This window comes from Archocentrus centrarchus, chromosome 14, assembly GCF_007364275.1.
Source record: "Archocentrus centrarchus isolate MPI-CPG fArcCen1 chromosome 14, fArcCen1, whole genome shotgun sequence".
Classification (NCBI taxonomy): domain Eukaryota; kingdom Metazoa; phylum Chordata; class Actinopteri; order Cichliformes; family Cichlidae; genus Archocentrus; species Archocentrus centrarchus.
Genome location: NC_044359.1, coordinates 36,551,251 through 36,568,756, shown reverse-complemented (window position 1 = coordinate 36,568,756; position 17,506 = coordinate 36,551,251). Strand labels below are relative to the sequence as shown.

The window sequence follows — 17,506 nt, the reverse complement described above, 5'->3', positions numbered from 1 at the left end:
GGCCGCCTCCCTGAAAACAGTCCAGTCTGTGCATTCAAAACAGTCCTGTAGAGTTGCTGTGGAGCCCTCTGGCCAGGCCCTGATCTGTTTCACAGTTGGCTTGCTTCTCGTCAACAGAGGTCTGTAGGCTGGGATTAGCATAACAGAGAGATGATCTGATGAACCCAGGTGGGGGTGGGGAGCAGCTCTGAAGGCCTGTCTGATGTTGGTGTAGACCTGGTCGAGTGTGTTCTCTCCCCTTGTAGCAAGGTTCACACACTTGTGATAGTGTGGCATTACAGTTTTCAGTTTGGCCTGATTAAAATCGCCAGCGATTATGCAGGCCGCCTCTGGGTGTGTGTTTTGTAGTGTACTCACAGAACATGTGAGTACACTACAATGTTTCTAAGATTTCTGGGCCGAGTACAAGAACTTCAGTTTGATCTGAATTTAGAAGCAGGAAATTAGAGGTCATCCAGGCCTTAATGTCTTTAAGACATTCCTGCAGTTTAACTAATTGATGTGTGTCATCTGGCTTCATTGATAGGTAAAGCTGAGTATCATCTACATAACAATGAAAATTGATGCAATGCTTTCTAATAATACTGCCTAAGGGAAGCATGTATAATGTAAATAAAATTGGTCCTAGCACAGAACCCTGTGGAACTCCATAATTAACCTTAGTGTTAACATGAACAAATTGGAGTCTATTAGATAAATATGATTCAAATCACTGCAGCACAGTACCTTTATTAATATCTGTAATAAAATGTTATGGTCAACAGTATCAAAGCTGCACTGAGGTCCAACAGGACAAGCACAGAGATGAGTCCACTGTCAGAGGCTGTAAGAAGATCATTGGTAACCTTCACTAATGCTGTTTCTGTACTGTGATGAATTCTGAAACCTGACTGAAACTCTTCAAATAAACCGTTCCTCTGCAGATGATCAGTTAGCTGTTTTACAACTACTCTTTCAAGAGTCTTGGAGAGAAAAGGAAGGTTGGAGATTGGCCTATAATTAGCTAAGACAGCTGGGTCAGTGATGGCTTTTTAAGTAATGGTTTATTATATCTTAAAATCTTGGACAACACCTTCCTTCACCCAGCCAGAACATTAAAGATAGGTCATGGATGGGTATTGCAGCATGACAGTGAGCCAAAACATACCAAGACAAGAAACCTAAAAGAATTAGAGAGTTTTTATAAAGAGGAGTGGGCCAAAATTCCTTCTGAGATGTGTGCAAACCTGATGACCAACTACAAGTAACACATTACCAAGTACTAAGTCATGTTTTGTTTGGGGATCAAATACGTATTTCACACAATGATATGCAAATTAATTGATAACATTGTATTTTTTCTGGATTTTTGGTTCATATTATCTCTCTCTATATATATTAAAATGAAACTACCATGAAAATTAGAGACTCTTCATTTCTTTGTAAGTGAGCAAACTTATGAATTCAGCAGGTAATCAAATAATAATTTCCCCCACTATAAATTGGATTCCATATATCTTTAAGAATTTCTAATACAGAGCATATGTAATACAAACATCCAGTGAACCACTAATGCCACAGCAGTAGTGGTTCTGTTGTTTAATCTTTTAAATTTCATGTTTCATTCAAGAAAAATGGAAGTCTTGTCATGCAAAACATTACATATGAAAAATGTTCTATTAGAACTGTCCTTTGTTGCCAAAGGAAATATTTGGCATTATACTTTCATAATAAGGCAAAGAGCCATTTGTGTGTTTGACTGTTTCTCTGTTTCCCACCAGGTCCTCCGTTTATTATATCACCACCGGAGAACATTACAGTGAACATCTCACAGGACGCCTTCTTCACCTGCCAGGCAGAGGCCTACCCTCGCAACCTAACCTACACGTGGTTCTGGGAAGAGGACAACGTCTTCTTCAAGAAGTAAAGTTATGATCGGTTTCATTACTGTCTGCACTTTCACTTACCTGTATGTACTGTACAGTTCCTCCTGCTCACCAGCTGCAGTCACGAGTCCTGTGATGTGCTGTTTTTGTGGTGGATATTCAGCACAACGGTATCTTCAGAATTGTTGTCTGTTGAAAGCTTTGTCAAGTTTGGGATTCCAACTTTTGTCCCATCAAATTAGCTGTTTTGCAGAAATACATGTTGAAAAGTCACCACTGTGTTGGGCACATGTCATAATGGTATACATTGAGAATAATGTACAGCTTGGTTGCTGAATGAGCAGACAGGAGTGTAAAGACAACATTAAAGTTGACAGACTGCCAAAAAATATTGAAATGAGAGTAGAACATTGCTGCAGTACTGTGAGTTCATTAATTTGAGTTATGCATTTGAGTTTGCTAAGAGAGAATTTGGCAAATTTCTTTAGGTGTGTTGGTATTAGAACCACTGCAGTGCATGTATATATGCCTATATGCTCACATACTCTTTTAATATGAATCCTACACATGATTTTACAATTGAGACCCCAAGTCTGCTGCTCCATCAAAAGTTGTGTATGGAGATCTTTAGGCATCTAAATCAGATGAAACGGTAGAAGTAACAGATGACCAAAAGCAAGTATGCAAACAGGAGCAGAACATTTATAAGAAAAGGAGGAAACGCCTCAGTTTCTGACTGAGCAGCTAAACATCCACATCTTTACCTAGAATTCAAAGTGAAAGAGTTTCAGCTGTTCACTTTTTATGAACAAGTCATCAGAATGCTCACATCCTCAGATGACTGCTCTCTTCTCAAAGATACAACTCTGAAACACTGAATGAGCAGATTTTAGGCTTTTTGGGAAATTCTCTAAACATGAAAATATCTGATACCTTTGCATTGTGGAGCTAAAACCCCTTACTTTTTACAGCGGAATGAATCAATAATGAATAGCTACCAAAACACCAGCCTAGTGTTTCTCATGTCATGCTTGTACATGACAGCTTTTATTAGAGAGCAGCAGAATTCGTCAATAATTGATGAAACTGATTATTTATTAAGAGATCCACTAAGAAGAGGCGAGTGTGCCTTGTGCTTGTAACTAATCACGGCTTCAGTGGCAAAATAAGTTTTAAAATCCATCAACATTTCAGCGAAAGCTTGAAGAAACTTGTCCTCCACATCATTAAACCTTTGAACTCACCGTTGTTTTCTAACAGTGTTGCCACGTACGTTGTTGTTTGCTTGATGCTTGGAAGCTGTTTGGATGGACACAATGCACTTGTCCATTTTGCTTATTTATAAATAGCCCAAAAGATTCCCACTGCATCACATTACATCAAGACCTGCTTCAGTGAACTTACTTCGAAGAAGACAGCGTATACAGGGGAAAAGGCACCTCTGTTACCATTAAACGGCAACTATTATGACATTTTTCAGTTTTCTGTCGTTTTAGTTCTACAACCTTCAGAGGTAATCTGGGATTATGGGTGAAGACTAAAACAATTTGCCTTATTCATTTGTTAAACACATATTTAACCCTGCGAAGTCTGAGTCATCAAAGTAGATGGTAAGTACCCTAATCCTATGATGTCACTATATGTGATATCTGGCTTTTGAAAATTGTTCGCTAAAGTTTATGCAATCAGGATAGGAAAAGACATTTTAACTAAAATGAATTAAAAAAAAATCTGTTAACCTAAAAGTGATTGTTTTATTCTCCAAAACATAGAATTGATAAGTGCAGCTGTTTGTGTGCTCTTAGTTTAGTCCAACTGTGCCTGTCAATAACTGTGAATTGGATGAGGGAAGATAAGATTTTATGAGTAATCAATATAGAAATCATAAATATTGAAATATTAAACTTTCTCTTGTCTCTGCAGTTTCAAAGCAGCTTACAGAATTCCAAATATTTTGAATACCTTATCAACTCTTGAAGGGAAAGATGTATACTGTATAGATACTGTAAGACTGTAGGAGACTAAAATAATCATGTTTTTTAACTATGAAATCAAGAGATTATTAACAACTGATATCTGTTTCATACATTTTTATATGATTTATTGTGATATTGGTATAGAGCAGGTTACCTACTAATCGGAAGGTTGGCGGTTTGATTCCTGGCTGCTCCAGTCTGCATGCTAAAGTATCCTTGGGCCAGATACTGAACCTCAAGTTGCTCTCCGATGCAGCCGTCGGGGTGTGAATGTTAGACAGTAAGGGCTTATTCTCTCCGGGGGATGCTCTGGAGACTGTAGCCGGGCAGAGCGCTCCCGGGCCCGGGCAGGGTGTGTGTGGAGGCTCTCCCTCTCTCCAGGGGATGCTGTGGAGACTGTAGCCGGGGTAGAGCGCTCCCGGGCCGGGCAGCAGTGTGTGGAGCTTCTCCCTCTCCCCCCGGGGATGCTGTGGAGACTGTAGCCGGGGCAGAGCGCGTCCCAGGCCCGGCCGCAGCGTGTGGAGGCTCTCCCTCTCTCCCGGGAAGAGCTCCGGGGGGTGCTGTGGAGACTGTAGCCGGGGCAGAGCGCTCCCGGGCCCGGGCCGCAGCGTGTGGAGGCTCTCCCTCTCTCCCGGGCAGGAGCGTGGAGAGTGCGGCCTCGTTTTAGCTTAGTTACACGTGGAAGTGCTTGTATGAATGGTGTGAATGTAATGTGTTGTATAAGCGCTCTGAGTGCTCAGAGAGTAGAAAAGCGCTGTATAAGAACTAGTCCATTTACCATTTATCTTTTTAACTCTCTGGTCCAAAATTGTGCTCTGAAAGGGGCACTTCAAAAAGTGTCCACACTTTTAGATAAATAAATTAATAAAAATAATAATAAGATAAAAGAAATTAATACTTGCTGGTAAATCACTATATTAATTTTAAGGGCAAAAAACCAGCTTTGCAGACAGGTAAGAGAGCTGACTATCATTAACATTACAGCGGATTTTTTTTTGGCAATCGTTCAAACAGGCCCGTTCACCGTTTCTAACGTCTTCGTGTAAATGGAGATCATTTCTGAAACATCTCCGCGTAATGTGAGGCTGAAACGCATCAAAACTGGAAATGTTGTTGTGTAAACGGGGCCTTAGATGACGTTAAAATGAGGGATTTTTGCTTTTCTCATTTTAGTGCTTGTTGTTCAGCTGTCACATTATTTTCATTACAGTGAAACTTTTGTCGCCTCTTAGTTGTGATAACTCGTTCCTCCTGCAGACAAGAAGCATCCCCCATATCTGCCTGTCTGTAGAACTTTCTCAGTGAATCCCATTGTGGTGTTTTTTTCTTAATATAATTAATTGAACAAGATTCGTCTGATTTTTAGATTACTGTTAAAATCCTGTTTTTAAAACCCAGAGTATATTAATAAAACTGGTGTTAAGACATATGCAAAGTTGTTGACATCATGCTGACTTTATAACGTAAACATATTCAGAAGTCATTTCCACTTGATGGAATGATCTGACAAGTTTGAAAGTGCCTGTTTAGTTTATTTTGGCCACTCAGTCAGAAAACAGTCTCCAGGCTGATGCTGTTTTGCAGTGCAGAGCTGCATTCATGATATCACTCTGGTTAACATGAGGGTACAGTGAGAGCATGACCTCTCCTCAAGAGAAACTGTCAGCTTCAAAAACTGAATATTAAGTTGGAAAATTGTAAATTTACAGAAGTCACATAGTGGTCTATAGGCCATTTTATTGGCAGTTTCCAATGTCCTGTTTTCTGGAAGGCATCATGAGGTTTGAGAGTGCTGCGCTCAGTCCTGTCGCACATTTCCAAAGATATAATCCCTGCCCCCACAAACTCAGCCCAAGTAGTTGATCAGAGTTACCACCACACCCACATCCATCAAGTTAACACTGTGCTAATGCAGTTTAATTTGCATGGTTGCAAGGTTTCGTTTCTGTTCAGATGATCCTGCACTGCTTCAGTAATGTTGAGGGCTGGGCTCTGAGAGACCGATCCATCACTCATAGTGTTCCGTTTTGTGTTTTTCTCTCCAGACATGTTTTTATTGTGTTGACAGTCTTTGGAACTTTTTATGTTCATGTTTCCATCAATTCTGACAAGATCCTGAACACTACTGGCTGAAATGCTGTTCCAAACCATGACAGAGCTTCCACTGTGTTTTTACAGATGCCCACTGTTGCACCTCTCTCCAGACCTCCTCCATACATACTGATGACAACATTTTGAAAATTTTGTCCAAAGAACAACTTTGAAAGATCTTCATGAATCCTGGAGATCACAGTAGATGAAAGTCTGGGTAGCTCAAGACTTTTGCATAATATCAAAGTTAAAAGAAATTAACAGGATGAATCAAAATATTAAGTTGTAACCTGACAGAAAAAATTGTGTGAACAAGCAAGATCCCAACAAACAATAAATGAAAAATGAAGTCCTCCCAGTATCAGACATACACATCTGCTTTTGGATCTGTCATATGAGAAAGTTTGTGTGCAAAAATATTTTTTCTGTATTCAGTTTTCTTTTAAATTGTATGTATTTATTAGATTAGATTGAAATGGATGAATGAAGAATCATCTGCTGGGAGTAGTTTTGGTGATTTGCTGTGCAAAATGTCTGACTGGTCAAACCAAAGTTTAATCCATCTACATTTCAGAACTTACGTTTGATTAAGTTTATATAGGTGAAAATATTTAAGCATGAAATTTATCGAAACAATTTCAAACTATATATGTCAAAGGTTTTGTGGGAAAAAACGCCATCTGTCTGTGATACTCTGAGTGAAAGGGGCGCGTTTATAGTTGAAAGTGGAGGAGGAGGGGGGACTTCCAGTGGCTGGGGCCTGGCTGACAGCTGGCAGACAGTTATAAGTGGCTGTATCTGTAAGTGCAACCATAGGTGATAAATGAACTGTGTTTTCTATCCTGTGAAAGGCAGAGCCAAGAGATGCCGACAGTGTTCTTAGATCCAGTAATTAATTCTTAATGTTCTCAGTTTGTGCGTGGAACACAAACATCTGCTAACTAGTGCTGTGAATCAGCTCACCATCATTACACTGGTGAGAGAAATTAGTACGTCCCAAACAATCAGCAGATTGTATTTGAGTTTGTCCACTGAAACAGAAGAAGATGCTCACAATAAACAAGGCTTATCCAGTTTGACTTGCAGGTACAGACTTGGAGTGTTTCAGTCAGTCATAGCCTGAACCTTCATGAGCTTTTCTGTCTTCAAAATGTCTTATGCAACAACACATTTGGCAACAGACTGGTATGTTTGAAATAGTTTATTTAAAAACAAGGCTTTTTAAATATCATAACTAAACAACGATGATATTATGAAAGCGAGGCAACAGTCATTGCCAGATACATGTTCTTTCAATTGTACCTCATAACACCTTCCTTGGGTCTCATCTGGAATGGGCATCAGCGGGAACAAAGTGGAGGCAACTTTGTGGTCAGTCACCAGTCAGCAGTCCCAAATCGCAGAGCTGGCTCAGGTCTCATTCTACCTCTTTCACTCCAAATGAAAAAAATATGTCTGAGGTACAGGAAAGAGACTTGCACCATCATGGACTGTAGAAAACACAACACTATTAGCCACACATTTTCTGCAAAACAGGAGAGAGAGAGCACTAAAAAAAGTACTGCGCTTTTCACTAAATACTGAAATATTGTAAAGAGGCACAGTGGAATCCACTTGTGCCAAACATGACATCAGCACAGTGCCAGAATCATTTATTCCCACACTTGAGTCACTGCAGCATGCTACAAGCAGAAATAACACCAAAGTTAAGCCAGCAGTTGTGATATCAGTTTTGGCCACTGCCAAAGATGTCAGTGACCAGCATTGAAAAAGTTCTGTAGGTGGACTTTTAAATGAGAACATCTTCGACTTCAGTGTTTTGGACTTTTTTTGTCTTTCTATTAATATACCAGTCAGCAGTAACCCCCCCCCCCCCCCCCCCGTTGTACAAGAGTGCAGTGCAAAAGTCCAGTTCATTTTGAGAGGAGATGTTTATGTTCAAGACATCTTTTCTGGATTATCCTAACCCCTCAACACCAAACGTGTCGACACAGCGTATTTCAAATGTCCTGCAGTTCGTAGGCTTCTGTCAACAATTACCGTATGTTGGGTGTGAAGCACAATTTCTCAGTTTTCAAAAACCGATTACATTTTTCTGATAGGACAAACTATTGTGTGATTACGATAATGCAAAGTACGTTTGATCAGACATTTTGGTGGTGATACGCTTGGTGATAAAAGCTGTTAAAGCAACAACAGGCAACGTTTCAACATCCACAGCAAGACTTGATCATTTGGAACATCCAGTTTATGCCAGTGGTTTTCAGACTGCCTCGTGCACGCCCCATTTAAGAAGACCACAATTTTTTTCTTTTTTATCGATAATTGAAACTAAAACACAAGCTCCAAGTTGAATTTTACTGAGAAAAACAAGATAGAATTGACAAACTACTGTTTTTTATTTTCCCCATACAAAAATCATATTCATTCACTCCATATTTTTCTTCTACCTGTGGAGTGGCCCTACTAGTGGGATTGCCCACAGTTTGATAATCATTGTATTAGAGTAATAACTGTCTAGGCTTTGTTACTTAATCTGGTTGAAATAATGCCAAGTGAATGTCCCTTTTGAACCTTTCGAAGGGGTAGAGTTACAGTCATGTAAAAAATAGAATTAGTCAAAATTAGTTTTTCACAGGACCAAGTATGACCACATCTATAAAATCAGAAGTTTGGCAGTTTACTAGGCTAAAGCATTCAGGTGTGTTAATATAATGCCTCATTCTTCCCAAGAGTGGATGTACCTACAAATTCACCCCAAGTCAGACTGCAACTCTCAGAGAAACTGCAAAAAACCCAAATGCATCATCTCAGACTCTACAGGCCTTAGTGAGCATGTTAGATGTTAAAGTTAAACTGAAAAGACTGAACAAGCCTCTTCTTTCTAAAAAGAACATGGCAGCATGGCTCAGGTCTCACAGTTGAATCTGAACAATGTCCTTTGGACAGACAAGACCAAAGTGGTGAGCCAGAATTCACAGCGCCACATGTGAAGATAACCAAACATAGCACATCAGTACAAATACCTCATACCAACTGTCAAGCACAGCAGCGGAGGGTTCATGATTAGGGCTTGTTTTGCAGCCACAGGACACCAACACCACAAGACAGCACAAGACAACTACAGGACAGCCACAGGACAGCCACAGAACAGCCATAAGACAGCCACAGAACAGCCACAAGACAGCCACAGGACAGCCACAAGACAGCCACAAGACAGCCACAAGACAACTACAGGACAGCCACAGGACAGCCACAGAACAGCCACAAGACAGCCACAGGACAGCCACAAGACAGACACAGGGACAATGGTACCTTGCAGTCAGTGAGTCGACTATGAAATCCTTTCTGTACCAAATCTAATGCAAGGACATCTCTGCGATAGCTAAAGCTTTGGCTGAAATTTGGTAATGCAACAGGACAAGGATCTCAAGCACATATGCTATGTTCTCCAATCTCATTGTACATTCTGTATAATGACGAATAATTCTATTCTAGGAGCAACTTTATAACAGAATGACTGAAAAAGAAAAGAATCGAGGTATTGCAATGACCCAGTTAATGCCAAATCAACCTAACTGAAATGCTGTTAAGAGAGCTGTGCATAAAGTTCAAAACCTCAGTGACCTGAAGCAATGTTCTGAGAAGAGTGGGCCAAAACTGATTTCTGCCACGCTCTGCTTTTCCCATTTTAGCTACTCAGGTACCTGTATTGGTGCACAATTTAGCCTTCATTCACTCATTTAATTAACATTTACATTCTCATGATAAGTCAAGCAATTAACATGTCTGTTGGCAATTTTTTAATTCTAAGTAAGAGCTTTTACAAATACTGTATCCAGTTTTTTTTTTAAAGCTTTATCCATACTAGATAATGGAAGTCATATTACCAAAAGTAGAATGACATTTAAATCTGTTTTCATTGTGACCAGTCTTTCTTGATCTGACAAGAATCGCTGCTCTGATATTTGTCTTACTTTGCAGCTCACTTTAGTTGTCATATACATGCAGTAAAGCAAAAAGCGCCACCATTTGCCTGGAAATGTAGAAGTGGAAATATTAGAATGCAAACTGATTCTGCTCCCAGACCCCCCCCCCCCCCCCCCCATCCCCCCCCCCCCCCCCCCCCCCCCCCCCCCCCCCCCCCCCCCCCCCCCCCCCCCCCCCCCCCCCCCCACACACACCACCACACACCACACACACACACACACTCTCTCCTCTCCCTCCTTTCATTCCACTTTTGCAAAATGACCTAAAAATTGACCAAAAAAGAAAATGCATAAAATTGAACTACCTGTGCTTAAGTACAATAATAGAATAAAGTAATTAATATTCCACTAGGATTTCAAGGATTTTTTATTGTCATTGGCATCACATTTGATGATGTGGAAGACATTCTGTCCTGAGGTCCTAGTGTTGCCCATGTAACAGGTTATGACAGTCAATAATGTAAGGACTTAATGGATGTCAGTAGTAAAAGTAACTGAAATAAAGTCAAATCTAATATTGACAATGGAACACTATTTAAATTGACATGTAAATGCTGTATTTACACACATGTGAATGTGACCAAGACCGATTCACGTAGTTGAACACCTTTTAGATGACAAAAAGCTTTGTGTCAGATCTGCAGGCGCTGTTGTCTGACACTGAGTTAAGCATGGACTCAGATCTCTGTGATCCCCTTCTGTTCTGGTACAGAGGCTACAAACTGAATGGTTTATGGAGTTTTTATAAGTCTGAAATACCAGCATCAATAAATCCATCAACCTCACACTGGTATACTCAAATTATTTTGTGCTGTGGGGTACTAACTAACGAGTGTGGGGAAGTATGTTCCTGTGATTTCCAGCTACCTTTGAAGCTGTAGACTTATAGTTCCTCTGCATCCAGCTATGAATTATGACCCAAGCTGCATGTCACATGTCCTTTATATCGAAGTCAGGGTTACAAATCCACTGGGAAAAAAGCAAAAAGAGCAAGTTAAATATGTTTTCATCATATTCGCAGGGCTCTTACATCATCCATAATCCATGATCCATGATCAGTATATATGTGCATCTGTCACTGAAAAATATTCAGTATCAAGAAGACGTTACGCAAACCCAGCTTCAGACTGGGAGACTGCTACACTAATCTTGTTTTGGAATACGACCTGGATCTCAGTGAATTGTCTTTTGTGGTCACGTGACCTAATGTCAGATAACGCACAATTGATTGATTGTTTTTCCTTTTCTCATGTTTATAGTGACCTGAAGCGCAGAGTCAGTATTCTCATAGATGGCTCCCTCATCATTGCCCAAGTCAAGCCAGAGGATGCTGGGAAATACACCTGTGCTCCCAGCAACAGCCTGGGCCGACCACCTACTGCCTCTGCCTACCTAACAGTGCAATGTGAGTGCCGTCTTTTTTTAACCCCTTCATCCTTTTAAAAGTGAGCTAAACTTGAAAGGCTGGCCTGCTTCATTATAAGGCCTCCTCATATGTGTATATGAGCTTGAAATCCACAGCTCCTCCTTTTTTCATACTAATATACATGCCAAATCAACCTAACTGATAAATCCACTGGTCTAATATTTGTTTCCTTGTTTTGTGGTCTTCTTATTCTTCTTTGTTTCCATCAGTAGCATTTTCTTTGCAGCAACTGAAACATCACACAGTTTCCTCCCAGCAGTTTATGTTAATGTGTCTTTTACTTGAACTGTGGATTGCAGTGGTGTGTGCTCTAGTCTGAGGTGCTGTTAAAAGAACTGCTCTGCAGCCAGGGGAACTCCTGCTCTTCCTTTCCTGGGGCAGTACCCATGAGAGACAGTTTCATCACAGCATTTGATGGTTGCTGCAACTGCATTTTGCAGAAACCTTCAAATGCATTTATTTAACATTTTACAAACAGACTTTTTTCATAACTCTTTCCTTCTACGTGGTCCCTGTCCCAGGTCCGGTGTGTATTTGTAATTAAACACAGCCAGTCCTCATTATTCAAAGGCTGCTGAGCGTGGCACATTCACTAAAGAGCCTGTTTAGTGCAGCTCTACCACAGTGTATGTTTTCCTTCATTTCTGCTGCATCATATTCAGTAGAGTCGCCATAAACAACACTTCATCATCTCAAACCTAAGAACACTGTACGAGCCGTCAAGCGTGGTGGGGGGTAGCATCATCCTCTGGGTGCTGATTTGCTGCCAGTGGCACGATACATGGTACAAAGCGGATGAATAATTCTTCAACTTCACCTAAAATTAACAGCTAGACGGTTGAAACTTGGACATAATTGGGTGTTCCAACAGGACAGTGATCCCAGACCCATCAAACCTGGTTTAGGAAAGGATAAGGAGGTTAAGATTAAGCTTCTGGAATGGCCCTTCCCAAAGCAATAACATCTGCAATAAAAACATACATTTACAACAGCATGTACAATTTTAAAGTTATGTATGGAACGTACAGTACTACATGCATGAAAAATTACATAACATGGGACTTACCAAATCAAAACACTTAGCAGTAGACATTGCTCACAAAACACACTGATACTAATTTGCATGTATCTGCCGCTGCACCCCAATTAAGCACTGTTAGATTCCAGTAAGATCACTGTTCTCACTTCCTGGGCTGCCACATACATTTCACTCCACAACGCTGCATTTTAGATGACCCCAGCATCTTTACAATTGCAGACCCCGGTGGCATTGTCCTCACATCAGCCATCGCCAAGAAGACCATCTTTTTAACTCTAACCCAAGCAAAAAAGTATTTAAAAAATTGTAAAATTTACTAAGACTTGAAAAACAATAATAAAAAAATTACATGTTGTGATAGTATAGGATTTTTACTAGTATCATGATTATATTCATTTGAATTTTTTCCTCTTAATTCCTCTGTGTGTGTTGTTGCCCTGTTCAAGGTCAATGGGGTACAGTGATGTTGCAACAGCTTGGGCCACCCTCAGGAATGGCAGCATGTACGTGGCAGCAGGTCACTGCGGTCTTCCTCTCAACTATACAAATTACTTGTCCTCTTTACATCTGATTGTCTTTATTCTGTAAGTTTCATATGTCCACTGAAGCCTACTGATCATAGTAGCCCCTAACTGCAGTACCTAGATGGATGTATTAGTATGGATTCCATGCAGGATATCTTCAAACAAAAAACGGTTAGACTACCTAAAACACCTTAGGCAGGGTCCAGTGATAGAGCATTACAGGCATGGTGACAGAACTTCAATAGCTTCTTTATGTATGGTTTATTTTGAAAAGAAAGAGAATGAAACTTCTTTTTTTTTTTTATTTAACATCTTAACATCCACCGGGTCACTGGCAACCATCTTGGGTTCAGTAGCCTTTTATAGGTAACTGCCTTAAATAGAGTTTTTAATAGAATTTGCCCATTTGGAACATTCACGTGGAAAGCTTTGGACAAAAACGATCACATCTTCTAGTGTCTAAGATGGGCATATTTAGCATGTGGCTAAAACCAAACCAAACACTAATCCTAGCCCTAGACCGACTGCTTATATCCTGGTGTTAACTCACCATAACCTAACACGGCTGCGAAATTGTGGTCCAGAAATCGTCTCAAGTACACTCAGTGCACGCTCTGCACCGTGGAATCAATTTGGACACTTCACTAGTCTCCCGGCTAACTCTGTTCCACTCCTCAGCCAAACATATAATCCAATCCAAACACTGGTTTTCCTTCCCAATGCACTTTTCTGTTTTTCTTATGGTTGCTTTCTGGCCACCTCCTCCCTTTCTACCCTACCCTTCTGATTTTACGCATTTATGAGTATATATTCATATGCACACCAAACACATCTCTGTCTTTCCTTTCCATCTTCATTATTGTTACTGCCTCCTCATTTCTGGGCTCCCATGAAACACTGAGTCCATCAGTCACTCCCAGCTTGAGCCTGTGTGATTTTGCCACTTTAGAAAAGCATCTGGCTTTTATTTGGAGCAGACAGGAGGAGCACTGAGAGCTCAGCCTTCTCTACTGGTGACCGGCCATCGGCAGTAGTCAAGGCAACAGACAATTTGAATTCCCTCACTCTCCCGCCTCGTTTGATGGCTGTTTGTTAGACTGGTGTGTGTCGTGTCATGCGTGTGCGTTGCGTGCGTGTGTGTGTGTGTGTCTTGAGAGAACAGAGGTAGGCAACAGCAGTCACAAGGGGGGGGGGGGGGGGGTGAGAGAAGGGGATTACATCATTGCTGTAAGACCACTTTTCTGTTAGACTGCAGAGGCTCTCTCCTTCTTTGCACCCTATTCTTTCCTCTTATGCTCATCTCTTCCTTTCAGTCCTTCTCCTTTTTATCCCTCTCTATCAACCCTCAGCATTCATTCTTCCTATCTATTTAATGCCTTTTTTCTTTTTCACATCTCATTCGGTTTAAATCTCTCCCCCCAGCTCTCTGTGTCTTTCTCCCTGAAGTGCTTGCCAGTGAATAACTTCCCTCAAAGCATCTTGTAGTGGGAACCAGCATGTCGTGAGCAGTAGGCTGTCTGAGGGCTAAATTTAGAAACTGGCTGTGGTGCCGGTGGCGGTGCTCCTCTGGGCTCGTTGTGGCAGAGTGGCGGTCAGCCAGCGGTTGGACTTCAGAGGACAGCTATTGTAGTACAAGTTGTTCTGGTGACAGTGTAGTCCATTTGACCTTGCCATCTCCACCTCTGCAACTCCTTTCCTGCCTGCATGGTCCCACATCCTCATCTTCCTCTCTCCAACACTAGTTTCTCTCTACCTTACGTCATCGAGTCAAGTCTCTCTTTTTCTCCCTCTCTCACCTGTGTTCGTTCCCACGCTCATCCTTCTCTCCATCACTCTGCTGATAATGCTCCTCCCACTCACCAGCTCTCCTCCTTATCACCCAGTGCTTACTCTCCTCCCTGACCTCATTCAGACATTATACTATGCTCACCCCTCTTCATAATTCCAGATTTAATAAGTTTTGCTTCCTTTTCCCTCTCAGTCTTCTTTCCTTTAATAGATGGACTCCCTTTTTCTCTTTCTGTCCCTGACCAAAGGTTGAGCTTGATCATAGCAAATCCCTATTATTTGAGAGTTAAAATTGAGAGGGAGCATGTGGAAGGATGGCTACTAATGTAGAGAAGATCAAATAACCTTGAACTACTCCAGGCTGAATGAGTTAGAATTAGACTGAATGAGGCAGGTTAGGTGTCATGTGGTGTAATGGAAATTTTTTTTTAAATTTAGTCTGAAACTAAATGTGACTTAAGTTAAATTTGACCAACACAAAGACTGTCACATTACTGACATTACTACAATTTACAGCAGGTTCTGAGAATATTTAGAGAAATCCATGTTTAGTACTAGATGGATTATAAGGCATTAAGAGGAGACACGACTGTCACAGAATCCTGACTAGAAATCTACATGAGAATTCAGAAACGTGTCTCTTTTTGCTCCTAAGAGGCATCCAGTGGACAATATGGGGAACGGATTAGCATATCATGTTGTCGCAGGGACACAGCAGAGGTTCGAGGTTGTTTCAGGTGTGGGGTGGCAGACATATCTAATTGTTACAATTATAAAGAGGCAAATGGTCTTCAAGGCTTATTGTATCCATAACATGAATTAGCATTTATTCAGTTCCCTGATGGGTTGAGCCGTTAATGAAGCTTAATGTCACGGTTTGAGTTCTTTTTGTGAAGTTCTGTTTGTTGTATTTTGTAGTTGTGTTTTCTTAGATTTCCTTACACTTTAGATCCTCAGTTTGTTTGTTATTATTAGTTATTTGTATGTTTTTCTGGTTTCCCTTTGTTCTGGACTTCCCCGTGTTTGTGTTCCTGTGTGTGTTTTGTCCCCGTGTCTCGGCCCTACTGTGTTTAGTTCCCTTCCCGTTGTTTCCTTGTGTAGTGTTTAGGTTCCTTTTCCCTTAGTGTCCTTCCCTTGTGTTGTGTGTCTTGTGTCTGTTTCCCCAGCATGTGTGTTATTCCTCGTGTGGTGTCAAGTCCGCAGTTGTAGCTTGTTTGGTCACTTCCTGTTTTATTTTGACAGTCTCGTGTTCCCTGTGTTTTGTGTTTAGTTTTGCTGTTTCCTCTTGCCCTGATTGTCTGTTCTTTGTTGTGTCATCATCTGTCCCCCCCACTGTGTGTCCCCTCAGTTTAGTGTTTTGTTTTCCCCTTGTCTCCCAGGCTTGGTGTTTTGCCTTTAGGTTGAGATTTCGGTTTTGTATTTTTTGTGTTTTGTATTTATCTGAGCCTCCTGCAATAAAGCAGTTAGAGTTTAGCTCTGTCTTTGGGTCCATCCCTTCCCACCACACAGCCAAACGGTGACACTTAAATGTTTTGAAACTGTGTGTGTGTGTGTGTGTGTGTGTGTGTGTGTGTGTGTGTGTGTGTGTGTGTGTGTGTGTGTGTGTGTGTATGTGTGTGTGTGTGTAGGACAAAAGGTGACAAAAGCTTGTAAAACCTTGTTTTGGCTGCCAAAGGTTTTTGACATCTGACTGATAATTCTATACATTTTTATGTTTCCGTGACCACTGAAAGGAATATTGAGGCTCTATTCCCCATTCATCCCAATAGTGGCTTCAAAATAAGGTGACTGCTGAGGTGCAAAACTACAACCTCAGGTGAAAAAAACAAAAGACTCAATCTAATTTGGTTAATCTGTAGTTAAACTGAAGTTCCCTGCCAATGCAGTGAAAGCATACCTGGAACACCATCAGTAATGGATTGGCTTCCCTGGAGCCTGGACCTTGACATTACTGAAGTTTTTTGGAATCATCTTGACAGAGAACTGAACAAAAGGCAGCCGACATCCAAAGAAGAGCTTTGAATGTCCTTCAAGAAGCCTGGAGAACTATTCCTCAAGACTCCTTAAATAAATCACACAGTCACAAGATCACCAGAGTTCAGTCCACGTCTAAGAATAAAGGTGATCGTTCCAAATAGTGACTTTGAAGCTCATTAGAACTGTACAAACTCCTTATATGCTATATTTCAATATTTATTATGTTTGCACTTTCAGTAAATCACTCCAACTATTTTCCATTTTCCTAAGAAATGATGGGTGGCCCAAGACTTTTGCACAGTACTGTATCTAAAGATTCATAATAAATGGGCAGAGGCAGATGTGACTGTATTATGATTTTTCTCACTTAAGGAAGAAGTATAATATTAAGATATCAAAATTCCTAAAATGTCAACTTTAAGCATCGGGCACAATTCTAAATGAATATTATCCCATTACTGCAATCCCACTTTTCTAAAAAGTATTAAATATTAAATACGAAATCTGTCCACACCAACTTAGGATGGAAGGATTGCTAACGGACAGAATAGGGAACTTTTTACATGTAATTTCCATCTGCAGTCATCCACTATACTCCAGTACAGTCATTACATTGCATCCACTCTAATCGATTTCCATTGAGGAGGGAAATTTGTTTTGATCTAATTAGTAGAGATCAATGTATCCAGCTGAATCCAGTATCCAGTGATGCTATGCCAACATACAGGTTTTGGCAGGACCTTATGAGTAGAATGAAGAGAAGCTAAACAGTTCAGCATGCTCCTCTATGGTGTAGTAGCTGGAACAGCGGGTCGTAGTGGTGTTCTTTCC

General features: G+C 40.8%; 1 protein-coding gene across 1 annotated transcript in view; it reads left to right on the top strand.

Moving 5' to 3' along the window:
- LOC115792419 (protein turtle homolog B-like) overlaps positions 1-17,506 on the top strand; it is a 178,820-nt gene that overhangs the window by 107,453 nt on the left and 53,861 nt on the right. Inside the window, 2 exon segments of the mRNA XM_030746944.1 lie at positions 1,761-1,902; positions 11,181-11,326. Of these exon segments, the coding sequence (XP_030602804.1) occupies positions 1,761-1,902; positions 11,181-11,326 (288 nt within the window).